The sequence below is a fragment of the Marmota flaviventris genome, chromosome 11, assembly GCF_047511675.1.
Source record: "Marmota flaviventris isolate mMarFla1 chromosome 11, mMarFla1.hap1, whole genome shotgun sequence".
Classification (NCBI taxonomy): Eukaryota; Metazoa; Chordata; class Mammalia; order Rodentia; family Sciuridae; genus Marmota; species Marmota flaviventris.
In genome coordinates this window covers 1,994,600-2,014,457 of record NC_092508.1, presented here as the reverse complement: position 1 = coordinate 2,014,457, position 19,858 = coordinate 1,994,600, and the positions used below count along the sequence as shown (strand labels likewise).

Below are 19,858 nucleotides of genomic sequence, written 5' to 3'. Positions count from 1 at the left end.
CTCAACCATTGAGCCACATCCCCAGCCCTATTTTGCATTTTATTTAGAGACGGGATCTCACTGAGTTGCTTAGCACCTTGCTTTTGCTGAGGCTGGCTTTGAACTCTAGATCCTCCTGCCTCAGCCTCCTGAGCTGCTGGGATTACAGGCCTGCACCACTGCACCTGGCAGGTCTCCTTATCTTCAACCACACGTGACCATTTGTAAAGAGCACCTGTCTTTTTTTATGGTATGATTATTATGAGCTGCTGCTCAGACTCCCCCTCTGGAGTTGGCGACTCATCACTTCCACCCTGGCCACCTGATTTTAATCAAGACCTGGAAAGAAGACCAGCTACAACGGAGCTGGGCAGGGCCTCACCGCGTGCTCCTGATCATCAGGACAGCTATCTCAACGACTAACCAGGGGCGAACTCATTACCGAGGGTCACTTCCACCCCAAAACGTTAACATGTCTGGGATGGATGGCAATGCCAAAGGGCACAAGGACAAACATGAAAATGAGACCAAAAGGTAGGAAAGAAAAAGGGGGACTAGGGAGAAGGAGAAAGTTCCGTGTTCCCGCCTCAGAATACAGCATTCAGCCTTAACTGGGAGGTAAGAGCCAGTCATAGCCATTTTAACTGTAGCCCTTCCCTTTGCCCTCCCAAATTTAAAATCAGCCAGTCGTGTAGATTGTAGCACTGGTTCCTCCTATCAGAGCAGGGGACAGAGCGGCATTAGGCATAACCACAGGGGACTGCCTGCTGGCTTGCTGGATTTTCTTTGGTAGCTCGCCCATCTTTAAAAGTAGTTTGCCTGTTGGAGCTACTTCTGAGCTTGTGCTGGATTCCTTGAGGCGCCCCAGATTTCTAACATGGGGGACAACTCACATCTAAACCATTTCGGCTCTTCAAAAAAAAAAAATGGGCAAGAGACCTTTTTGAAAGGTAATAAAAAGAATCTGAGAATGATTTAAACAAAGCCTGCTCTCCAGGGCCAAGCACTTCACAGCAGGAGGACATCTCGTTGGCCAAAGCACAGGAGAACCACTGTATCTCCTGGTAAGGAGGAAAGTGCGGCTTCAGAGGCAGCCGGTACTGCGGCACAGCTGAGATTCAAATGACTGACCTCGGCAGGTGCTGGAGAGGACAGCTCCATCTCTGCTGTCCAGCAGGCAGGATGTGGATGGATACACTGTGCATGGATGTTAAAGTCATCCATTCCCCACAGCTCAGCAATTCCACTTCCGGACTGTCCATTACTCCAAGAATGCACACGGGAGCACTGCTTGTAACAGTCTGGTTAGGGAAGCGACCCAAATACCTGCTGGCTGTGAATGGGCACTATACTGTGCATTTGCAGACAAATGGGAGAAGCCAAATGCAAAACGGGAACTAATTTTACAAGTTTAATACTGAGGTAAAGAAGTGAGAAACAAAATCCTACATGCTTATGATTCCATTTACATCCATGTCAAAAGCAGGCTAAGTCAACCTGCGCTAGGAGTCAGGGGAGAGTGGCCTTTGGGAAGAAAGGAGTCCCAGCTGCTGGCAGTGGCCCTGGGGGTGGCTGGGCAGAGGCCACCCAGGTGTGTGATTTGTTAAATCACTCCCAGAAGCTCCTTACCACTAAAGATTGTATACTTTTTTGTATTTAAAAAAATTTCAAACAATTTTAGAAGACAGACTTCGCTTTAGCACAGAGCGTTCTGTGGTGTGCAAAACCCGGTTAAGATAATCTGTGAGGATGGCTGCCATTTTCTCTTTGAAGACGCGGCTTTCAAGGTCTGTCAGCATGCTGCACCTCAAGGACAGGTGCCTCTTGCTGAGAGAAAAGCCCTTGCCGGTCACTGGCCCTCTGTGGGCAGAAGGTGAGGGATGCTGAGAGTGGCCGCTCAAGGCCAGCCCCTCCCTCACTGGTATTGCAAGCGTGTCCTGTGGTGACCACAGAAGCAACACTCTGGCTCAAGGTGCAGGACTGGTAAGCTGAGCTGCCCACGCAGACGTGTGACCTCACGGCTGCTCCGTCCTGCTCACTGCAGGCAGACCATGGAGCAACTCCACTGTCTCAGGATCTGCAGATGCTGGTGGCTCCCCCTCCCCAATACACCTGGAACTGTCAGCACCCCATCAACACCCACAGACCGCAGCTTCTCCCCTGGGCCCTGCTCTGCCTGCTCCTCTGCTCGGCAGCCAGCGGGGGACCTTTAAAGGCCAATGTCCGCCTCTGGGCTCCTCTCCTCAGACGAGAAGCCCAGCTCCAGCAAGGCCACTGCTTGTCCTACGCCTGGGGCAGGGGCTGCCCACGACTCCTCAGGGTCCTCTGTGGAAGGCTGCACCCCGCTGAGCGCTCCTCCCAGGCCCAGCCTTCCTGCTTCCCAGGGCAGGTACAAGCACCTTGGATTGCTACTTAGCCCACCTGGTGGGACGGTCTTCAAATGTGTCAACTGGCCAGGCCACCCCCATTATCCAATCAAAGGCTAACCTAGGTGTCACAGGAAGTCCTCTTAGATGTGACTGAAGTCGGGGCTGGCCGTGCCTGCGGTCATGTGAGTCAGCCTCGCGCAGCACTGAGGCCCCACGGAAAGCCAAAACCCTGCTGTGGGCAGAGCCTGCGGCTGTGCCCACGAGCTCCAGTCTGCCTTTCCTGAAGTCATGAACATCTGGCTGCCTGTCCATCTAAAGGCCTGTGCAGCTGGAGTCCTGATCACCAGAGGCCTGACCATCTAGAGGCCCGCCCATCTGAAGACCTGCTCTATGGCTCTCAAACCTGCCTGGCTGGCCCCACATCAGAGAGAGCAAGTCCTCACAATGAATCCCTTAGTGTCTATTTCTTGGTTTGCTCCTCTTTAGACAGACGGACAGTCCATAAATCAGGCAATAGGAATATTTGTGGCTGTGCTCTGCCATTGTAGGAGATGCTCAGAAGAGACCCCTGAGGTCCCTCAGTAGCCCTCCAGCGACCAGCAAATGCCGAGAGCCCCCAGGTGGGAAGAGCCAGGAGAAGAGGGGGTCAGTGCGAGGCTCGTCAATGGGGCTGCACAGCCCTGCAGAGCATGGCACTGGACGGGAGGGGAGAGCAAGCCCCAGCACGTCTGCTCCGGCCCCAGCGCACAGCCAGCACTCCAGCCCAGGGAGCACATGGCAGTGGTGGGACGCTGGGAGGAGGAGACCAAGCATGGGGGTGACAACAGTCTCCAGTAGGCTGTGGCGGGCCACATGGCGGGGCACAGGGAAGCTCAGAGGGGACTTCACGGGAAGCCAAATGACGATTCCTTCGATTGCCTGGGCCACCAGTGGACTCTGCTCTGTGCTCTTGTACACCTTACCTGCATTTTACAATCCTATTTGACACATGCTCAATATTAAGAGTTCTAAAGGGTGACGTTTTCAAAAACTGTTAAGTTGAAAATCTGTCTGCGAGAACATGCGCCAGAGAGCCATACAGTGCATTTCCAGTGAGCTGCACAGAATCTGGGGGGCAGCGCACAGCTGCCTGTCCCTGTCACGGGATGAGGCTGGAGGACGGCCACAGCACAGGTGGCAGCAGCACCGGGCAGAGTCTGGCAGACTCTGGCAGGTCATTGTGCAGCCCAGGGGGGGGGGGCGGCCGTGAGGAGGCCAACACCCGGCTGGCTGGAGGAGGTGCTGACAGGGTCCCAGGCGCTCCCTGGGCGGAAGCCATTGTCCAAGGGAAAGGCTCCTCCTCAACCGCGCATCACCAGCTCACTGAGCACCCACTCCCTGAGCCGCCTGCTCTCCTGGGGCTCGACCCTGCAGAGCTGCTGCCAGGGAACCCGGCCCCCACAGCAAGGGCCAGCGGCTGCGCCCGCCCGCCCGCCCCCCGCCGCGGCACTCACTCTCCTTCCCCTTCTCCTTGTTCTTGAGCTGCTGCAGCTTCTGCTCGCGGTGCTGCTTCTCCAGCTGCTGCTCCTGGCGGTGCCTCTCCAGCTTGCGCTGGTGCTCCAGGAGCTCCTGCTGGTGCTTCAGGGCCAGCATCTCCTGCTGCTGCTGTGGGCGAAGGAGACAGGCGTCAGCGCCCAGGAGCACCCAGCCCCCGAGGCAGAAGTTGACCAAGCTCCCCTTGTTCACAGGAAGTGAATGCAATGGAAATGCAAGAGGTAAAGGGAGCAGCTCCTTGTACTGCTCCTGACACACAGATGACTACGTATAGACGGCTGTCACCTTAACAGGGGTACGACAAGCAGCTGAGCAGAACAAGGGATCCCACAAGGCATCAAAAGTCAGCGGGAAATGGTGACCTCACTAGGAACCACACTCCTCCTCCACTGACTTACTGGGGAGGCAGAAAAAGACCACACTGTCAGCTCTCTGCTTCTGCAGCACGTGGCCTCCCAGGGGCCACCGCCACCTCCCACTGGACCCTCCACCTCGGCCTGAGGCTGGCTGCCCATCGCTGTCGCATGAGCAGCCATGTTCCTGGGGTGTTGATGGCCGTGCTCCCCTCGAGGAAGAAGAGGTAGCAGGATGGTGAGCCGGCACCTGGGCACAGTGTGGCCTGTGCAATCTGTGAGGAGACCCCCGTGTCAACATGGGGACGAATCGCCATCCTTGCAGCCATCGAGGGCAATGGGGATGGCACTGAGATGGGCAGGGCCCTTCAGAGCACTCTACCTCCAGAACCGAGTCTTCACGGTGACCTCAGGGGGAAATTGAGGCACAGACAGACAAAGTGTGTGAGGGTCTTGGCCCAGCAGGTGGGTCCAGAGTGGGGCTCCAGCCTCCTGTGGAGACTGTTTAGCTCAGATGGCGGAGTAAGGGAGGGAGAAGTGGGGTGGGCAGGGAGCAGCCATTCGGCCTGTGTGTAAGTATGAGACATGCACACACGTGCGGGTGCTAGGCACGCGGATGTGGCTGCCCTTCTGGGTGGATGCTGCCCCTCACAGTGACCTCTGGCAGGACCCACAGGCAGGAGATGGTATCTGCAGAAATATCTCCCACATCTTGCTGGGTGATGCCACAGAACAGGGGCCAGGCCAATCTTCGAGCACTGCACCATGCTGCACCTGCCCAGCCAGCTCCAGAGGGTCACCCTGAGCACCCTCCACCCTGAGGAGAGTGCCCAAAGGTCACTCCAGTCAGAGCTGGCCCTAGGCACTCTGCAGGCTGATCCTGTGTTCCCGGGAGGGTTCAGGTTGTGAAGAAGGCCTGGCCTGAGCCCTGCCCTGCTGAAGACTGATGGCGAGTGAGGTGGCCCCAGCAGCTCCCACGCTCCATGGGGCACTGGACAGACTGCAGCGCTGCTCAGGGGTTCTGCTGTTCGAATTCCATGTCACTTACCAGCATGTTTGGGTCTGGAAATCCAAGTCACGCCATGTCAACAACGCCAAGGAATAGGGACAGCATTGTGTCGTCTATGAGGTGAACATTTTCATCCTTCCGTGCCCCAGACAAAGCCCACAGCCCAGGCACATAGGTATGGCCAGAAAAATGACTTTTCAGCAAAACCAAAGGAGTTGGCAATAATAATGAACAAGCTAAATAACCACCAACTTACACAGACCTGGTGCAGAGAGAATGTGCTGGAAGCCTGCCCCTGCCAGTCCAGCTTAAGGGAGGCCCCAGAAGACCCCTGGGCCACAACGCCTTCCACAGGCAGCTTGGGACCAAAGCCCACCCTGGTCCTCAATATTGACACTTTCACCTGGACTACCTGGGCTGTCCTGAAGACTGGCCTCTCCGTCTGTGCTGTCCACATTGCTAAGGAAGTGGCCTGAAGCCAGAGCCCCTCTTCAGTGGGACCTTTGGCCCCAGCCAGAACTGTCCAGTCACAGCTGTGGTCACACACAGCAGGATCTATGGGGCACCGGGAGCAGGCTGGCATTTGGTACTAGCGAGGCCCTGCAGTCCCTACCCAAGGGAGCCTGCCAGGGTTCTTCTGAGAGAATAAGCCAAGTCTGCTCCCTGTTAGCCGACAGCGGTTTTTGTTTGGGAGCATGCGGACAGAATAGCTGAAGTGTGGGGTAGACAGGCCCCAAGCTAGAGCCGGAGAGTGGCAGGGAGAGGCTCCGCACACAGTGCCAACTGGGGAGACCCGCCACCTGTGAGGCGTGCCCTTCCTGTGAGAATGCTGCCAAGGGCCAAGGGGCTCACGCCCACCCAGCAGCAGCTCACCCAGAGGGGCCAGCCCTGCTCCATGCCACCTGAGGTCACCGGCACTGTGTGCACACTAGAGCCTTCCCTACAGAAAAAAGTCACCTTCTAGACCACTCAGTTAAATGGCCTTCTGGGGACAGTGGGTCAGAAATAAGCAAGCTTTGGTCCACGTCCTTCGGTGACTTCCAAGGACCACCCAGCAGCACAGGGGCAGGAGGAGCCAGGCTGTGCTGCCTGGCCACAAGCCTGGCTCTGCCTGCTCCCCAAGGTTCAGCACCTCCCTTCTCCACCTCTGCAGGCTGCTGGGGAGGGCGGGTGAGGGGTGCAGAGACACCTGCAGGCTGCGTAAGCTGCCTCTTGCCAGGAGAGATTCCCTCCTGAAAGATGTCGCCGAAGGAGGACGTCTCATGGACACTCAGTGTCACCCAAGACCAAGACGAGGCTGTCGAGTGGACACCAGAGAGACACAGCACAGTTGGATGGGGTGCAGGAACCAAGCCCAGCAGATTTCCAGTCCCCAAACTGGGTCCTGATGGGCACGAGGTGTTGCCAGCAGTGCACAGCCGATTCTGATCAGGGTGGGCTGTTAGTGCCCTGAGTTGGCAAGCCTGGAGAGCCTGAAGGCAGCTCCGGAACGCTGCTGGCAATTCCAAGACAGTGGGACTTCCTGATCTTTTAATAGGAAATCCAAATTATAGTACTGTGACCAAACAGTAAATGAGAAGGGGGTCAAAATGTGGCCCTTCTTACAGTTTCACTCTAAGAGACACCACAGCTGCGGCCTCATGGGGATCATGCTCTTACTGACCACACGCCTAGGTATGGTACTTTGTCAGAACAAACACCTGCGCAGGTGCAGACGCAGAGTCCACCTGGGCCTGTGCTGTGTGCTGGGTAAAGCCATCCACCAGGGTCGGGGATTCCACCGCACGCCTCACCACACAGAGGTACAACCCGGAGGGCTTCCCGGAGCTCTAGCGTGGCTTTTACCAGGTGGCACAGTTCTGATCATCCACCCCCACCCCCTGTGCTCGCCAGCCCTGGGCTCCAGTCTGCTCAGGTCTTCAGTGCACAAGCGTGGAGGGAGGCGGCTCACCGTGCCACGAGGAGGTGATGAGACCCTGCCGCTGGGAGGGGCTGACGGAAACTCACAGACACCGGGCTCCCAGAACAGCAGCGTCCTCGCGAAGGGCTAATGGAACAGATGCCCCAAGTCTCCGAGAACAGCACTGGGCTTGCTCTTGGTCACAGGTGGGTGGGCACTGTAGCTCAGACTCAGGAAGGATGCCCTGCCCCTTTAGGCTGTGAAGCCAAGGGCAGCAGCAGCAGCAGCAGCAGCAAGACTCACACTCCTCTTCCCAGAGCCACGGATCCCTGGGCCTCCTCTGCAGTCCTGATGACGACCCTCAGCCCTCGAGAGCCAGAGCTCAAACAAGAACCTCACTAAGCTGCAGTGCGCTGGGCCACGGTGCTTCACACAGGGGGCATGCAGCACAGATCCCACAGGGCCCTCCAGCAGCCCCTGAGGGCAGGCTGCCCGCTGACCACCAGCACAAACCTGGGCCACGGCAGGTGAGACGTGCTCACTCCACATGAGGTGAAACTGACCTGACTGTTGATTTGCATGCAGTGCCTCACTACACGCACCAACGCAGGCTAAGGAGAGGCCTGAGGAAGGACTGTCAGGAAGCAGTATTTTGCAGACTGAAATTATAATGAACAACTTAAAATAAGATGGCTACGACTTAATTTTTCTAAGAAAACAAAACAGAACAGAACCAATGAGAACACCGTCGTCTACATTAAGTCTGCCTTCAGCCAGCTATGTGTTCTGAGCCACTTATCAGCTCCCCGAGATGCAGCTTCTTCATTCCAACTTTGGAATGTAATACAGCTACTGCCTGGGGGCTAAGGGCGAGGCTCAGGGGTAAAGCGATTGCCTGGTTTGCAGGAGGCCTGGGTTCCATCCTCAGCACTGCAAAGTATAACTACAAGGAAAAAAAATCCTTCTATATATTCCAGTGGAAAACCGATCACATTTTTTTTTTGGTGGTGGTGGTACTAGGGATTGAACCCAGGAGTGCTCTACCACTGAGCCACACCCCCAGCCCTTTTTAATTTTTATTTTGAGACAGCATCTTCATAGGTTGTTGAGGCTGGTCTGGAACTTGCAATCTCTTGCCTGAGCTTCCTGAGTCACTGGGATCCCATGCATGAACCACTATGCCTGGCTGTCAACCAGAATTTTAAAAATGTCAACTAAACTAAAAGCCCACTGTGCTAGAAGGACGGAACTAGAGATAGGTGTCCGTCCATGGCCTCCACAGTGGTCAGAGAACATTCAGGTCCCAGAGAGCTCAGTGGACTAACCCCACTCTGCTGAGAGCCGAGTCAGAATGACGCATGGCATTTTTGCCAGAAGGAGTGGTTGAGAGGTGACCAGCAAGCCATTGAGATGATGATGGTTATGTTAAGCTGTGTATTCAATTGTATGTTAGACCCCTGCTGTCCGCCTAGGCCTGCTACTTTGGAGTTCCCATTGTGATATATTCAACAACTCCTCCTTAAAAAGCCATGGGCTACATTTTTGTATTGTATGCCCTGACTCTTTTTGGTTTTACTGGGATGCCTCCTTCCTCTAACAATTTACTTAACATTCTTTCGGTTTGTTTTTTGCTAATTTCTGACCCCATATTTCTGCTACAAGGATAACGCAACTCAAACAGATAACTCAAAACAAAACCGAAGCAAAATGAAACAAAAAACGGAACAAAAAATCATATTAATTTTCCTATTTTTTTGAAATGTATATTCGTGGTCTATCTCTATCTCTTCCTCACTGTCGAACAACTTCAAACCTTGAGCCAACCATTTTTCCCAGTTTGCCTGAGAAAGTTCTAGGGATAGGCAGCTTGAAACAAAAACAAAACAAATCAAAACAAGAACACATTGTTTTTTGAAATGGTCACCCATTCTCTCGCCTTCCCTCAGGGGCGAGCGATTTACCTTATCACTTACCCTCAGGCGTTCCCCCTTTGGGCCACCAAATGCTGCAGTCTGGCTGGGCACAAATCATGAGCCACTGAAGCAGGAACAAACTTTATTTCCGAACTCCCGCGAACGCCACACACACGCGGCCTTCTCCCAGGACACACCACACCAACTGGAAATCCCTCCTCTGGAAATCCCTCCTCCCGCACTTCCCCAACCAATGAGAACTCCAAAGTAGCAGGCTGAGGTGGACAGCAAGGGTCTAACATACAATTGAATACACAGCTTAACCTAACCATTATCATCTCAATGGCTTGCTGGCAGTCACCTCTCAACCACTCTGGCAAAAATGCCATGCGTCATTCCTACTCGGCTATGGCTCTCAGCACCACTCAAACTCCCATGAGTCTCAGTGATTGATTATCAGTCAAGTTCAGTTCAATGAAAGCACCATGTGCTTGACAGAGCATCACACTCAGTTATGATAAGGACTGCCCACAGTGCTGCTTGAACCCCAACACTCCTGTCTGTGTTCTTCAAAGAACTGAATGTGGAGGCCATGACCATTCGGGAAGCCGAGCTCCAGGGTCTCCGCTGTGCCACATACTCCCTGGGACAGGCACTGTGAGGTCTTGGTGGCGACTTAGTGGCAACTTAGAACAAAGCAGCCCCCACCGGAAAAGAACATCAATCAGATGCCGGCGGAAACACCTATCAATCAGCCAGATCTCCTGACTAACTCCTGTCAATCAGCAGGACCTCCTGGCCAATCCTGGAATTCAGCCAACTCCCCTGACCAGCTTCAAGGGGGCAAGGGACCCTAGAAACACCTTTTCCTGTCCCAAGCCCTTCCCTTCCTGCTGTAAGCCCCATAAAAGTCCAGTCCGGTCGAGCTTCCACGCGGTTTCGCCTCAGACCCTTCTCCTGTCCCCTCTGTGGGTCTGATCGAGTTCCGCCCGGGAGTGATATCTCAATAAAGCCTGTTCAGCAGCCCTTTTAAATCTGCCTCCTTTGGCCGCTGCCTGCCCCGCCTGATCTGACAGGCACCACAGACACTTCCATCTGTGGGTGGGTGTGTGGGGCAGGTCCTGCAGCCAAACATGCCAGGCTGTTCCAAGGGCCACAGCCAGCTTTAAGAGGCCAAGGACGCTTGGCAGCCGTGCTCACAGAGACCCCAATAGTAACTGTGGAGTTTTGTGATTATAAACATGCTTTTCTAATTGTACATGGTAGCAACTGTGAAAAATAAGAAAACATGAAAAATCATCTATATTCTAGTTTAGTTGTACAATTAAAAGCTCAGACTTAAAATCAAACCAAACTCAACTTTGAGTGTTTTCTCACCTGCTCACATAAGCTGGCCAAAAGCAGTGCTCTGGTGCACTTAACCACTAGGCAGGCACCAGGCATGTTCTCTGCACGCCATCCCAACTTGCCAGCCACTCAGGACTGACCCCTGGACCTCTCCTCTCAGTGCCACCTCACACATCTGCACACCTCTTTCTGCCTGCTGTTCAGAATGGCATGGAGTCAAGAATGAAGGGCTCTTCCACCTCTCCTGCTTGCCTTCTGTGATTTGCTGGTAGGACGGCCCCAGACTAGTGACAGGTGAAGAGAGTACAGGAGCTGCTGCCCCAGGGATCAAAGCTACTAGGTACAGGCTGGCCAGGGCAGGGCAGGGGATACCTTCAGCCCCTGCTGTCCATGTGACCCAGTGCCTCTGATTGACACCCAAGATAAGCAAATGCATGAGGTCTTCTGTCCCCTCCTGATCCACATAATCACCATCTGGAGGAGAGGGCAGCCGGGTCCAGCCTGGGCCTGCACCAACAGCAGCCCTGTCCTGGTTCACATCCCACCTGTCCCCAAGCCTGGCAATCCTGCACAGGTCCCAGGCTTGCTATCCCAGAGGGATCCAAGCTAATGGCTGTTCTTACTACCGACTTCGCTGCGTCACTTTGGAAAGATAATGCCGAGGAGAAAGCAGACGTCAAGTGCGGTCTTGAAGAGTGCAGGGGATCCCTGGGCGCGGCTCAGTCAGCGAGGACATGACTCCACTCCCACCCAGAAGTGGACTGTCATTTCAAGCATGGAGGCCACTGAACCTGCAGCGTTGCAGCCGTCCTGGGAGACACCATGGAGGTTCTCAGCCTCCCCTCACTTATCTTCTGAGGTGAGCTTGGGGCAGCCCAGTTACCCTGTTTGCCAGGACACAGTTTTTAACAGAACAAGGAAATAAACAAGAATCATCCCTAGGCACAGGTTGGTGCTGACCCAGGAAATATGTGCCACTTGGCCACAGTGAATTTTCATGGAGCATTTGGGACTAAAATGTTGTTCTTTATGGAACCATTTCCACCTGCACTCTCCGGATAAATGGCTCCAGTGGAAATGGCACCTTGTGCCCATGCTCTGGAAACACTCCCATCTGCCCGCACAGCAGCCAGCAGTGACCAGCACCCCACATTGCTTACTTGCTGTTCCCACCGAAACTGGACACTCGGGGGTCACACAGATAAGCAGGAGTGCCATTCAGCATTAGAGTTCACAACAAGGCCTGCCGCGGGGCAGATGCCTGGCGCTGAGGCTCTGGGCCAGGCAGGGCAGGGGGTGAGGGTAAGGGAAGGACAGGGGGAGCACTGCAGGGGCGTGGGGCCTGGCAGCAGGGCAGGTGGCTGTCCTGAGGGCCAGGTCCTCTGGCCTCGCCTGCTGAGCCCTCGGCTCCAAGCTTCTCCTTCCAGCTTTTCAGCTCAGCACCGTCTGTCGCACAGGTCCTGCCCTTCTCCTCCAGGCCCCTCGGCTGCCCCCACGGCCACCATGGCCTTCCTGCTGCTCATCTGCACACAGCCTCATGCAGCAGGTGGCGTGCAAGGCAAGGACACTCATGAGGCGTGACATCGGAGGCGCTCTCGTGGGCCATGAGCGCCTGGCAGCAACCAAGGAGCCAGGGTGGTGCCAGAGTGGCCACCAGTGCCCTCGGCCCTGGCGGGAGAGGCCGTAAGAGTCCCAAGTGCAAGATGGACCAGTACAACTCTTCCAACTGGGGACTGACACAGCAAGAGGTCCCAGGCGGACTGTCACTTCCCCAGGCACCAGCTATGAGGAGGGGACAGATGGGTCCCACTGCTCATCAGGTGAGGGCCTGGGGTGCCACCTGGGACAGGCAGTAGAGAGTGAGCACCAGAGGCCGCACCCAGGACTAGAGGGTGGGTCTCCCTCCCACTGCGGTCTAAGATGAACCCCAACTCGCAGCGAGGGCGTCAATTCTGAGGGAATAATGGAGAACACGACAATACCCTGCCCGGAGGATGGTCTGGTGCTAAACAGGTGCCACTGAGATTCCCACAGTGAACTGGACAGATGTGGAGCCGTCCAGGGCAGGCACTAGGAAGATCCTGCTGTGCCACTGCCACTCAGTGTGGGCAGGAGGTGCTAGGCCTGAGCTGCTCCGTGTGGGTGCTGGGGCTGCGAGAGGGGGCCTTCTAGGGCCGGGGGGACGGGCCTAAGGTAGGATTCCTGGCTGAGGGTTCCCAGGCCTCTGCCTGGATTAAGCCTCCATGCACTGAATGTCTACACACAACTTAGCAGGGTCGCCCCTGAAATCGTCCCTGGCTCTCCATTCCCTTTGCCCTTCCATCCCCCCTCATCCTTTGGCTCAAGAGAAGCCCCACATAGATGGTGCTGCTAAATCCTTCCCTGGATTCCCTGAGCCCAGGACCTTGGTGATACTCTTCCTGGTGACCAGCGCAGCCAGCCTGTGGTTACCTGCCCCCTCCCCTCCCTGCAAATGCCTTCCCACCCCTGAACCCAGGAAAATAGCACTTGATTTGTTTGGTACTGGGGATTGAACCCAGGGGTACTCTACCACTGAGCCACACCTCAGTCTTTTGTATTTTGAAACAAGTTCTTGCTAAGTAGCTGGGGCTGGCCTGGAACTTGTGATGCTCCTGCTTTAACCTTCTGATCAATGGGATGACAGGCGTGTGCCACCGGGCCCACAGAGAGCTGTGGAGAGCAGCTCCTCTGTTATTCAGGGCCAGCCTTGAGTAACCGACACCTTCCCACCAACACCCTCTCTTAAACGCACTCAAGCAGTGGACAGCCCAGATGTCTGATTCCAGTAACAACACCTGACAAAGCCACTGCTCAGCTGAGCATGTCACTGCAAGTGGAAGGACAGCAGAGGAGAGCCGCTGACCAGAGCCAAAGGCAGGAGAGTGCAAGGGCCACAGGACACCGGTGTGGAGCGCCAGCCACAGGAACAGGGCTTTGTCTCTCCCTGTGTGCAGGAGATGCTGGTGTCCCCCAGGCCCTCCCTGGAGGAACTAGGGCAGAAATGCAAGAGAGAAACTTCCAGAGGCACAGAGCCACAGGCAGCCACAAGGAGAAAATGGGCCCTGGAAATGTGACCACTCAGAAGAGAAGGAGGACCTCACTGTGCTGGAAGGAGGTTCCAGAAGCCAGCATGTCCTCTGTCTGTCTGATGGGGACTCCCACTGTGCTTAGTACCTTGTGGACCCACTATTCCAGGAGAGGTGGTGAGTCTGACCCAGCGGCCACTCTGGCTAACTGCAGGATGAACACTGCATAATCTGAGCCAGGCTTCCCTGTTCTCACTGCAGGGAAGACTGACTCAATGAGAGCCGTCCTGCTTGCTGGTCACTGTCCTGCCCATGGCCAGCCCTAAGGATGAGACAGATCCCACTGTGTCTTCTCCCCTTGGTGGCTCTGCCCAGCACACAGCACGTCACGCGCCTACAGAGCTATGCAGGCCTGGATCTTCCTCACTCGGCTGCTTGCTGTTCAAGTGCTCCACGTACGTGCTGGGTTCACGCATACCCAGGCTGCGCCACGCAGCTGTGTGGCCCGGACACTCCTCTCCACGCCCCCATGAAGAGGGCACAGGGCAGAGCCACATGGGGGTCCCACAGGCTAGACACCAAGCCTCGTTCTAGGTAAGGCAGCATGGCACAGTGCCTCGGGCACCCGAGCCCCCCCCGCCCCCCCCCCCAGGGGCCACCAGGCCCACATGAGGAACAGCTGCTCTGACAAACCTAGACCTAAGGATGGTCTCGAGTCACAGGAGGAGACCCCGATGCTGTTGGCCAGGGAGGAGCTGGAGGCTGATGCACTCTCCTGCCCTGCTGGCACAGGGATGCCCCGTAGAGGCACAGAGCTGGGCTCACACTCCTCAGGCTTCCATTTATGGTGCTGTTCACACGGGGGACATGGAGGTTGTCACAGGTAACTCCGATCCTGACATGGTTATGCAAATTGTAGTTAATACAGCTAACTCAAAAAAGGAGACAATTATTATTTGCAGATGACAGTTTACTTCAAACCATACAATAATCAAATAACTAATTAAAAACTATTAGGACCCGCAAGAAATTGTATGCATTGGTAGTTAACATGTAGATAATGAACTCTGGGGCTTGCCTATACACTGTAGTAATGAGCGGGGAGAACCAAAGAAATAGTTATATAAAGTACCCAAGAATAAAAACATAAAATCCATGAGCATTATATGAGAAAATAGAAAGGTTTTTCCTAAGAACAGAAGCACTCTCAACTCAGTTGGTGACACCATATTCCTAGAGTGGAGATCCATGTTAGAAAGCTCTTAGGAGCTGCAATCTCAACACATTTCCACCGTGACGTGGAGATGGCATGGGCAATGGTCCTGAGGTTTGCCTGGGAGGATGCAGGGGCAGTGAGTGGGGGACAGCAGGGCCTGGCGGACATAGGCCCCGTGTGGGGTTCTAGCTGACGTGTGTGGTGCTGGCCCAGGACAGCGAGGGCTGCAGACAGGCTTGATGAGCACGGGACAGCGGTGGCAGTTCTTGTGTTAAGAACGAGGAGAGGAGGAGCAGATGACTTTGCAGCAGCACTAACAATCAAGTGACCGCACACAGTGCACCCTGCACTGCTGCCCTTTAGTCCTAAGAGACCCCTGCAGGAATGACAAGAAGGCCAGCACTGCCACAGGAGACAGAAAACCGCAGCCCCACGGCGCCTCTGAGCGGCGGCAACCACACGAGCCAGGCACATGAATGCAGAAAACGCGAAGGACCGAGCCGAGAGGGCATGAGCCCTAGTAAGACCAGCCAATGACCAAGGCCAGGTGCGTGGTCCGGGCTCTGGGAGAAGCAGCCACCACCACTGGCACAAGCACACCTGGCTGAGCCTGGCTGGGGCCTGCAGCAGCTGCTGTGCCCGGCAGCCTGGGCCTCAGCAGCTCTGGGGCCCCTCTCAGGCTTGCAAAGCCTGCCCGTTCCCGCTCTGCAGGACACCTGTGGACCCACAGCACTGTGACTCTCTGCTCCCAGCTCAGTGTTCCTTTCTGGAGCATACCCAGGCTCCTTGTCACTCCCTCCAGACTGCACACAGGTGTCTGAGGCTGTGGGACTGGCTTCGCCTCAGGCCACAGGAAGGTCAGTAAATGGGAAAGTAGGAAATCATCACCTCCAGGAAAATCCAAGAGCTGTGTGAGAAAAGACGAGTCACTGTGCTGTGCTGGGGGCTCAGCTGTGACACATGCACACTGTCACAGTGACGCAAACACCGAGTTCCTCAGCCAAAAAGGGTAGGTGGAATACGTGAAGAGCCGAGAAATGGCAGTGGACGCCCATGCGCACAGGATAGGGTGGGGTGGGGAGGTGACCTGAGCATCACGACCTCGTGCAGACCTTATTTACGCAAATTAACAAGGTAAGTTACATCCGAAAAACTACTCCCATTCCAATTATGAAATTCTATTCAAATTCACTGATGATTTCATGACACTAATTAGACTGTGTGTTCAAGAAACCTGTCTGACGAACTCCGCGCCCGTCGCTAGCAGTACTGAGGAATGGAACAAGTTTAAGCCATCAAAACAAAGGAGTGTTCGTGCAATGATGCGACTGCAGCTTAAAGGCTTTTATGATCTCCATTTTAATGAAAAAATAAAATAAATGATTAAAATGCAAAGAGAAATACAACTTTGAGCTTCTTTCTGTGCCGTGGGGTTTCTGGGGCCCCCAGCACCTCTCAGAGGGCCTGCACTGCAGATCGGGGGCTCTCCCAGGAGCGTGGTGGCCATGAGGAGCAGGGCCCAGCCTAAACCCCAGGTGCTGAGGGAGGCCGGGGGAGAGCCCGCTTCCAGCTCCAGAGCAGCCAGGCAAACCCCGGGCAGGAGGCGAGGGAGGTGGGACCTAGCTCGAGCAACCTCAACCCAGGGTCTTCATCCTGTGTCCTGCTTCCTGGGACTGCCCCGATGACCCTCTCACCTGGAGGACTTGTTTTATTTCTGAGTTTCTCTTTTACTGCCTTATAAAAGCTGCCAATGCAACCGACTCAGGAAGAACACCGCGTGGAGCGTCTTCCCCACGGGCCCTGCCATCTTCCCTCCTGTGTGCTGGCAGGGGCCCCGCGTCACAGGGCTGAGGACAGGAGCATTGCAGGGAAAGCCCACTTCAGCAAGCATCTGCAAGGAAGCCAGTGCCACAAGTGCCCTCACTCCCCGAGGAGCCACGACCGGGCTGACAGGGTGGCCCAGAGCTGCGAGGCAGCAGGCGGCCTACCGGTGGCAGGGCAGGGACACACTGGCCTGTGCCCTACGGGTGCCCTACCTTCCCATTTCTAGGAGACTGCAGTGGGTGTGTGGTGGCTCCAGGCCAGGATCCTTCTGCAGAGTCAGGCTGGGCCGTGTGCAGGGAGGCCTGAGGGGAGGCTGCATTTTAACCTTTTGCTTTTAGGGGTCACAGAAATGCAGCTTGACACATACAATTTTTTTTATTTACTGGTGAGGCTGCTCCCAGTTAGTTACCAAAGGCCAGCATGTCCAGGCCACCACGAGAGCTGCAGGCCCTTCCTGGAATGACTTCCACTGACTGTGCCATCCGACTGGTACACATTACTGCCCAAGGCGGGCCGCAGAGACTCTCTCCCAGTCCCGTAGTCCAGAGCTGAGCACAACACCCATGGTCAGACTCCCAGTGGGCAGTGAGTCTGCTCTGTCCATGGCACAGAGACCAGCAGGCCCAGGCCTGCCTGACAGGAGGAGTATCACGAGAGCTCAGGGCCTGGCCTGTGGAGCCCCCAACCACCTGCCCCAGACCCAGGAGCAAGAAGCAGCAGCAGCTACTGCTGCCAAAGCCTGCTGACCACAGCAGAAGATGACCACAAGGCCCTGGGCAGCTGAGGCCCAGAAGGGAGCTTCCCCGACCCGTCTCCTAAGGCTGGGAGGGCCAAGGACAAAGCTCCCAGGACCACCTCTAAAGCACATACACCCCTGGGAGGAGCCTCGGAGCTGCCACGGGGCCCTTCTCCAGGGCAAGCCCGGCTCTGGGGTGCACTACTGGAGAGAGCAGCGATGGCAGCTTCCCAGCAACCTGCCAGGAGGCCCGCAGACAAGCCCTTGTCCAGGACCCACCCACAGTGCACAAGAGGCACTGGAATGGGAGGAACATGCACAGGGCTGAGGCACCACTCCCCAGACCAGGATCTCCAACAAGGGCTCTCGGGTGGCCATCTGTCTCCGGGAAGGCTGCTGCATGCTGGGAGCAGCCACAGCAAGAACCTGAGGCCCCTGCCCACAGTGGCAAGAGGAGCTTGAGACACACCCTCACACTATGGTCCCCACAGCATTTGGGATGAGACTGACATGGACTGCAACTTCCTGAGGTCCTCAGTGAGGACCACCAGCTGGCTGCTCCTGGACTCCTCACCCCAGAAGCAGAGGCAATGTGTGGTTCCTGCCAAAGCCGCTCAGCAGCATGGTGGCTTTGTCACACAGCAAGGATAACTTACGCAACCTGGCTGGGCGGGCTCTGGGCTCTCTTTAACGTGGCTCCTAGAAACATTAATGTGACCTATGTAAGTTCAGCATCAACTGTGCATTCCGGCTGCCACGGCGCTCCGCGCGGCGCTCAGGCTGCCAGCACATCATGGCCACAGACATCAGGCCGGCCAGCCTCCTGGCAAGCTGACTGCACAGAGAGAAGGCGGTCCCCCTTCATCAGACCCTCAAGTAGCCATGAAGAGTAAGTGCCAACGGAGGTCTTTATTAGCACTTTCCTCTTACTCTTTTCAAATTAAAACAGACTCAACTCCTGGCAGTTATGAAACACGTAGAGAACTAGGTAAGAGAGAGAGGTCTCGGACAGACGGCAAGGGGCTGGGACGGTTCCAGAGGGAACTGTGCTACCTGGTGCTTGTGGCTGGGCAATGTTCCTGGGCACAGGTGTGTTTCTAGAAGGATGTTCCACACTGTGGCCCTGAGACGCCATTCATCTCAGCACCCCACATCCTACATGACACCCGGACACGCAGGCCTCATTAAAGCCCACCTGGTCCATGGGTCTTAGCACCCCACAAAGTGAGACAGAGCCTCAGGGGCAGAGGAGAGCTGGTGTCACCAGAGGGCCACCTGGTCCCTGGGTGTCAGCCCTCCTCAGGGGCAGGAGGGCAGGTGCCACCTGGCCCAAGGTCTTGGCTCCTCGGGGCAGGAGGCCAGGAGCCGCAGCTGCTCACCTTCATGTGCTCATGCAGCTGGGCCTCGTGCTGCCGGGACAGCTGCTCGTGCTGCCGCTGGAACTCGGCAATGAGGATCTGCCGCTGGATCTGCTGCTTCTGCTTCAGCGCCAGGAGCTCCTGCTGCAGCTGCTGCTCCCGCAGCGCCGGCTCCGCCACAGGCAGGGGAAACTGGTGATCCAGGCGCAGGTCCATGGGCACTGCCGTGGGGGCCACTTGCAGAGGCAGTGCCGAGGCCACGTCCACTGCAGAGAGAGCACAGCACAGACAGCGCGTCACTGTGGTGCAGAGCTGGCCCCAGGGTGCCCTCCCTCCCTACACAACCCCGCTGGCCACAGCCATGGGGCTCCCGGGGGGCTGAAGGACTCTGTCCCGAAGCCCACCTTAGCCCCTGGGTCAACAGGCTCAGGACACAGACTCGGGGCCTCTGAGGCTCCAGCCCTCTAACTCGAAGGTCACAGAGGCCAGAAGTTCAGAGCAGGAGGTGTGCTCGTACCAGCCCTTTCCTCTGCCCCACCCGCACCACAGAGGCCCTGCTCCCAGAGGACCCCATCCCAGGCCTAGTGGCCTGCCAGGTGTCGTGTCTGAAATGAATAAAGGGGAAAACACAGGAAAAGGCTCTGGTCAGCCAAAGAGCAAGCCGCGTGCCTGCGCAAGCATGGGCAAACTGCCCGCTCTCCCCTCCGCCCCTTCCTCCTCTTCCCAAGAAGCCACTGCAGAGTTGTGTGTGAGCCCCAAGAACAGCGTGTGCCACAGAAGTGGTCCAGATAGATGCTGCGGGAGCCAGTTTCCATGGCGACATGAGTGCCCTTTTGAAAACATGTTTACCCGACCACAGCCAGCGGAGGGTGCCCCTGGCTGGCAGCACAGGCACATCAGCTAGCTTCCGCACCCCACCACCCCTATCACCGCTCGGAAGAGCTGCTGCGTGACTGACCAGAGGCCAGTGCTGAGTCCGTCTCAGGCCCCGAGTGGCCCATCTTACAGTGAGAAAAATGGTGCAGAACCCAGGGACGCGTCGCACACGGACCCCCTGCACAGCCCGGCACATGGCCGTGCCAGGAGCAGCAGTGAGCAGCCGGGGGCTCACCGTGTGCCAGCGTCCCCAGGTGTGGGTCCAGGATGCCACTGGGCAGCGCTGAGACGACCGCTGGGCCTGGGTGAGGCCTGCAGGCATCCCCTGCATGGCTCCTACCCTGGTCACCTCTCTCCATCAGCCCAAAACATGGACCACAGGGCCAGAGGAGGGACCA

At 56.2% G+C, this 19,858-nt stretch overlaps 1 protein-coding gene across 5 annotated transcripts in view; it reads right to left on the bottom strand.

Moving 5' to 3' along the window:
• The window catches only part of Hdac4 (histone deacetylase 4), a 257,766-nt gene that overhangs the window by 92,979 nt on the left and 144,929 nt on the right, over window positions 1-19,858 (bottom strand). For all 5 annotated transcript variants that reach the window (XM_027951670.2, XM_071619494.1, XM_071619496.1 and 2 more), the window contains exons 4-5: window positions 18,606-18,850; window positions 3,842-3,992 (exon numbers count right to left, since the gene is read on the bottom strand). In XM_027951670.2, coding sequence (XP_027807471.2) covers window positions 3,842-3,992; window positions 18,606-18,850 — 396 coding nt within the window. The remainder of the gene's footprint in view (window positions 1-3,841; window positions 3,993-18,605; window positions 18,851-19,858) is intronic.